General features: G+C 44.2%; 1 protein-coding gene across 1 annotated transcript; it reads right to left on the minus strand.

Annotated features, from left to right (window-relative positions):
- Positions 1 to 1364: 1364 nt before the first annotated feature.
- On the minus strand, positions 1365 to 3343 carry LOC129617975 (casein kinase I-like). Its single transcript, XM_055532941.1, has 6 exons — positions 3284 to 3343; positions 2876 to 3127; positions 2639 to 2801; positions 2479 to 2592; positions 2184 to 2331; positions 1365 to 1458 (listed from the first exon to the last, which is right to left on the minus strand). Exons 1-6 carry the CDS (start codon positions 3341 to 3343, stop codon positions 1365 to 1367), a joined length of 831 nt encoding a protein of 276 aa, XP_055388916.1.
- Positions 3344 to 7004: the final 3661 nt, after the last annotated feature.

Raw genomic sequence — 7004 nt, forward strand, 5'->3', positions numbered from 1 at the left:
TCTTCGTGCTTCAGTAAGTCACGATCTGATTGTCTTATTGCCGATGACTTCTTGTTGTTGTTCAGTCCGTTCACCCATTTTCGACGAATGCAAATGGTTGCCGTTTCATTAATTTTGACAACAATTCCGATTGGGATTTTCGCTTTTCTTTCATTCCGCGTAAGTTAAGCTGACAACAAGAGGATTCCATTCAGCGTGTCCTCCTGTTGTTCTCAGCTTATCACAATTAAGCGTCAACTTCTTCCTCGCGATAAAATGGGGGTATCTATCTTTTCGCTACCGACACAGTTTATTTGACTCCCCAATGAATTTGGAAGAGCTCCACGATGTTGGCCCCATCTATCGACAATACACCGTAAGTTTGTCCCAAATCTCATCGTCCAATTCGAGACCTTCAGGTTAATCAAAATACAATTTGCTGTTATCCCTGGATTCGTCTGTTCTACAAACACGTTATCCCAATAAGCACGAATCCCTGTTTTGGCTTTGGCGTGGCGGTCCCCTTAGCCCTCGAATTTCTCTATCAAGCGGCTGTTTTCATTTCTCTGTGTACTGTGGGGCAAGTTCTCTTCACGATCAACTCGCAATGGCCAGCTTGGTTCGGAGACGGAGGGTATGGCACACGATTTTCTTCTGTCCCGACTTTGGCGTGTCAGGTATTGGCCTTTCTTCGTTTTTTGGTTCCTCGTTGCGGTTTCGGCAACAGTCTCGCTGCATGTTCTCTGGAATTCAGTTCTGGTAACGACGACGTGCGGCATGGTGAAGGAGAAAGTTTTATCCGAAGTCTGGGAATTGCAACGTGCGCAAATGATTAGGAGAATTGCTCGATTCATCGATGCGCTACGAATCGAAGCAACTCTTTATGAAATCAATACTGGGGGAGAAGAATTTTTACGAATTTTGGCGACAAAGTAGGCACACCCGTCAATAGATGATGTTCTCTTGCAATCAATGAATACCCACAGTAACCACAATTTGTTTTCAGGGCTATGGGTGTCCCACCCCACGTGAAAGAGCAGAATGACGCGATATGGAGGGAAATGGACGACGATGAGGACGGGCAGATCAACTTGCCTCAACTTTTTGCGTTCCTTACCCGCCAAGGGCTCAACATTGAAAAAGAAGAGGAATGTATTGTAGGCGCATGAGGCATTGTGTGCAGCCTGCCGATTTCTCTTTTTCTAGAAATGGTTCCAAACTTTCGACATCGATCAAAACGGAGGAATCGATAGAGAAGAATTTTTTGTTATTATTTCGATAGCGAAGCAATTGACGAGTGAACCGCTCGATGAATCGACAGCTCGAGTAAGAAATTCTAATAATTGGATTCCGAATCAATTTATTGTATTTTTAGACTCTTCTGATTAACAAGTACAAGTTTGATCCAGTAGCAATTGAATCTGTTGATACGCAGCTATTACAAGCGCTATTGAAAGCAGTAAGTCATCAGAACTAGATCTTTTAAAACCAATGCAAATTTACAAATCCATACGACAAGCAATCAGACTCTCATGCTGCTTCCTAGTTTCATTTGCAGAGAGACTGGAATCCAAATCAAATCCTCCACTTTATCGAATTTATGGGACAATCCAGGTATTTGAAAAACTTATTGGCCCAAGTCACAAATTCTGTGATTCTTCAGAAGAAGAGAATTTTTGTCGCTAGATGAGTTCATTTCTGGTTTGAAGAGACTTGAGGCAGAAACTCTAGGAACGTTGATTCAAGTAAGACCATAGATCAACACAATCAGTGGCTACTGATTTCGAGTGTAAACTCTCAGGCTGTGGGGAGAACTCAGAACGAATTACCCATCGGGATAGGCAATTTTTTTTATAGTCACTTGTGGTAACTAACTACTTTTTGAGTTTCTGTTCGTGTCTCCCGTAAGTTTAATTTGCACGTGCAATTTTATAACGATTGCAATCAAAGCACCCGTGTCTTGATTGAAATAAAGTGAAAGAACTAAACAGATTGAAATCAAAAAACTGATTGTGGTGGATGAACGCTAGAGGCTCTCCTGACGAACCTGAAAACAGAAGCTACAACGAGAGAACCAGATTTTTCCGACTTACGCAAGTCAAACAAAAGATTCCCAGTGCCTTTTTGGACTGACGCTCTGCCCGATTCCTGAATTAGGAGAAGCAGGAGGCCATCGATGAACGACGGTTCGGGGAAAGACTTACCTCCTAGCGTCTTCGCCTGTTGGAGCGGGAACTGGCCTTGATTCCTTGTTAAGTGTCGTGTCCCAATCTCGGGACATGAACCTTTTTGGCGCTGCTAACACTCCACTTCCTCCCTGAATAGGAACTTCTGATATCGCGTTACTGAAAGCTTTCTCACGTTTGTGTTATCCAGAAGAGTTCGAAGCAAATCGTAATTCGGGTCTTGATCAAAACTGAGGCTGCTGCAATACTTGAGAACCAGTTTGAAACCATCTGAAACACATACTGAGCCACAAAACGAAAAATCTTATCTTACCTGGAAGCCCCGAACAAAGCGTATCAATAGGAGTGGATGACTTCTTTTTGGTGATTGCAGCATATTTTTCCTCTTTTGTTGCTGCCTTGAGCCCTTGCCATGGCAATCGTAACCCTAGCGACAAAACAGTCAAAACAAAAACACGATGACTCGCCCTTACCAGACGCGAAGTAGATGAGTGTGTAAGCAGCAGATATTAAATCATCCCGACGTGATGGCTCCACTCCTTTATGAGCATTAAGAGATGCATAGCGCGCCGTTCCTGTAAGAGATCTTTTTTCAGCGTATGGAATGTGCGCGCCCGTCTTTGCATCACAGTAGCGCTTGGAAAGCCCAAAAATCAATGATGAAAATCTGAAATGAACAATCATAAAACGGAATCTCATAACTCGCTCACTTTCGTCGTTTCTGACTCCAACCCGATTAAAAAATTGTCTGGTTTCACATCACGATGAATATATCCTTGTTTATGAAGAGCCTCCAATCGATTGATGATCTGAACTCCAACGGAGGTAACATAAGGAAACTGAACAGGTCCCTTCCCCCAATATGAAAACAATTGATCAAGTGTTGGTCCCAATAGCTCCATGACAAGAATATTATATTCCGCTGAATGGACTCCAAAGTAATAGAGGCGAGGAAAATCCAGCTGAGAATCAAAGGAGTGAACAGTAAACACGCCTTTACTCACTGTGTCCTTGCATCTGTCCGAGGATTTTGGCTTCATGAAGGACCTGAGGAAATTTCGCCCTAACCGATTCCTGAGACACACATATTGAATCAGAAGCGATATATTCTGACTTACCGCTTTAATCGCCACCTTTGCATTCGTATCTACATCTACAGCTGACAACACAACACCCATCATCAAACAATGACTCAGCAATCTTACCAATATAAGTGTCGCCGAATGAACCACTTCCGATTTTTCTCTGGCAGCGCCATCGATTCCCGATGAGGCAATTTCGGAGACCTTTGGGAAGAAGCGTCGCGTGTGTCCGCTGAGAGAAGCCACTGCAGAAAGACGTGAGCAGAGCTTGGAAAAATAATGGACTGACTGAGGAAGGGTCTTCGTGAAGGACCTTGACATCTGCAAATAAAGCGCATCTGAATAACGGAATTAAATGATTCCTACCGTTCATTGAGCGAATTAGAGGATGCGGTTTTGCACTGTGGAGTCTTGAAGTCTGAAATCCTGAAGTCTGGAGTCCTGAGGTATGGAGCCAGCTCCCTGGCGTCTGCCCGGTCAAACCCGTTGTAGCTGTTGTTATCTCACGCCCAGAAAGCCTGCTGAACTTGTTGACGTCAATCATTGTGGTGCAAGCTTTCACGTCCATGGAATTTTTTAGGGGTGCGGTTGGGGCTGCCATTTCATTGATAATTCAGAATTAGAGATGCCCCACAAAAAATAATTCTAAAGGGATGTCTAGTCAATAGAAAGAGACGAATTGTCTATCTTCAAGATTCCACTTAGTAAACGGGTAATGACCAGTCATACGTTGTTGGCTCCATGGGAAGAAGTTTTCCAGAAATCAAACCTCATGGGATCTGACGTGGATCTGACAGTCATCAGAAACCTTGTTTCATCATGATCTTTGAATAGTTCGATATCCTCTGCGATTGAGAGCTGTATTTGAATAAACGAACGTCGTTGATTCAGGGTGCATTGGCCCTTTCAAAAACGCCAATCCAGTATCGACTCTTGTTCGTGCCACAGAATCTGAAAAAATTTAGAATCTACTCATTCAACAAACAGGAAGCTCAACTTATTCAGTAAAAAATTAACAAAAATTGTTGGGAGTCTCAAAGCTCTTCATGTGGACGATCTGCTGAGGAATGAGCTGTCGACTGATGTGATGCAATAGGAATCCGCCAATAACCGAATTCGCCAATCGATGTTGTCGTCGAGAGAAAAAACACCTTCTTCCTCCAACTCCTTCTCGAATAACAGAACCTTCTTCAGGGGTGGGGGTGGTGACATCGAAATAGTTTGCTGAGATTCCTATTGTGAATGGAGTTTCTTGGGTTTTTGCAACATCGACCCAGAACTCAAAACCCATTGGAGAGGCCACTCCAGCTGATTGGAAAAATGAAATTCAAATCAAAAATTGACGGGTGACCCTACCGCCGAAAATGCCCCCATAACAATCGCACTCTTCTCTCGGCAGGATTAACTCGGGAGTCAAAGACCACCGTGTGATATGTTGCTAAGAAACATTGATAGATCTTATATCATCGAAGGAATAACTCACTTTCGCTGGAATAGTGATTATCCCTCTTTGAGAAACGAAAGCTCTCAGATGAATCCTTCGCGTCCCATCAGAATTGTTTTCGACTCTCCAGCGTAGTTGCGGTGGTTGATGACGCGATGAATACTTCAGGGGGACCATCGGGATGGAGAAAAAAAGGCTGAGTGACTTGCCAGGAAGGGTCTGCCTTTATTGGAGTGTCTGATAAAAGAAGATCATTGGCGTTGGGATCGAAAAAGGGAGGAGCGAGATCTGGGAAAACGTGGATACGTGGAGAAGCGAATTTTCTGATCACGGCGCCTTGAGGGTATCTGGGGAAAGGAACGCATCGAAAGAATCTCCAATCGTGAATTCGTACCGGAAGAATTCATGGAGGAGATCTCGTTGAACATCAAACCGTTTGAAGTTTCCAGTTCTGTTGAGAGAAGTGTGGGTCTGATGGAATGAGTTTTCATGAGAAGCTCCATGAATTGGGGACTCGCCACTCCGAGCGAAGAACATCTTCGAATCGGTTGAGCAGAGAGGGCGAGATATCAAGAGCGTCACTTGCTTGTAACGTTAAGCCAGATTCTGCACGAAGCACTTCGCCTTGAAGACCGTAAGATCTTGTAATAAAGTGAATGGCGTCCAAACGCTGAGGAGTCTTGAGTGTGAAGGGCGAGTGAGAGAGAACGAAGGACAGGCAAAGGGGCAAATAGAAGCACAAGAGCAAGCCACGGGTGAAGTGAAATGCCTGTCTATCGAAGACAATCCTGGAGAAGGAGCAAAAGAAGACAAAAGAAGCCTGCAAGACGATGAAGAGGACGGTGAATGCTGAAAGCAAGACATCTGGAACCTCAGGGGGGGCCACGCGACCTGAAATGTTGTTATGTTTTGAAGAAGGTTGAAGGTTCACTTACCAAAAACTGGGACGAGGTGGTCGATAAGAGCCACGTAAGTTTGCGATGTGATCAAGAGGGCAATGAAATGGCCGACGAGCGCTGAAATCACAACGATTCTTGAAGATTTGGGACGGTGAAGGAAAACTTGAAGGAGTGTCCCAACGATTCTCCCGAGCAGGGGACCAGCAAATTGGAACAATGGAATGCAGGCGATTCGAGACCCTTTGATAAGAAGAACATTGTTGATTACAAACAAGCTATTGGGACTTACGCAATATTGAAAAGACAACAAAGAGCCCGATCCAAAAAAAAATTAGTGAATAAAAAACAACCAGATTCTAATTTCCATGCCGCAACATCAGGGTCCTCATTTTTATCGAAATATCTGAAGGAGAAATCAGAGGGCACAAACGAAATCGTCGGTCCTGCTCACTTGGCTACGAAATTCATTGATTCAAAAATAACGATAATTGGTAACGGAGAGAACAGAAGGGGAACGAATCCAGGTTCCGAAAACCATGTCATGTCCCAGCCAAGAAAATGAAGCGCATCTAAAACAAAGAAAATGAAGCGAAAAAAACGTTGTCAAATTAAAGTTGGTAGAGATTTCCTTACACGCTAGTGCAGCATTGCAGGCAGCTGCTACAGCTGTTGTGACGGCGAGGTGCAGCATCTGAACGATAAAGGGGAGGCCTCCGCTTCGTTGTTGCCTTCTGTACAGAACCACAAGAAGAACGAGAGAAGCTAATAGAAGGCTCCGAGAGTGAAGAATAGCTGCTGGGGTGATAATCATCAGACGTCCCAAAATGACGAGGAAACCATCCCGCATCTCAGGCATCTTCTTGCGTTGCGCTCGAATTTGCTTTGCAGTCAGATTTGCAGTAGCGGGGTCTGAAGATTCCCCCAATACTGCGAATGTCAATGCTGACACCGTATTCTGTTGAAACGAGATTGAGGATTTCGTAAATGCCCGACACTCACGCCGTAATGCTGAATGCTTCCAGCCTGGATGTTCCTCATTTGGTCTTGAGGAGTGTGATAATAATAGCCACCTGTCCCAAAAGCGAAATCAAACCCTTCCAGATTTGCCAAATCACGAAAGAATCTAGAAGCCAGAAAGTGACGCAAGCGATTGATCGCAATCTCACTGGAAATCCGTGAGTCCTGGAACAATTCCAGCTTCAAATGCCTCATGAGCGAGAGAACTAGCAGTGAGTGGTTGAGAGAGAACAACCTTTTTGTAAAGTTTAACGAGATGTTCGCTGTGGTGGCCCGTTCGAAGGAGATATTCGTTTCCCCAACTCCTGAAGAAGCAAATAAATGGTGGTGAGTTGAATTTCTCACCCTGCGGATTCGAGATTAAAAACTTCTGTCGCTTCATTGATCCAAGGATGAT

The sequence above is a fragment of the Condylostylus longicornis genome, unplaced genomic scaffold (genome assembly GCF_029603195.1).
Source record: "Condylostylus longicornis isolate FDR11 unplaced genomic scaffold, ASM2960319v2 ptg000702l, whole genome shotgun sequence".
Classification (NCBI taxonomy): Eukaryota; Metazoa; Arthropoda; class Insecta; order Diptera; family Dolichopodidae; genus Condylostylus; species Condylostylus longicornis.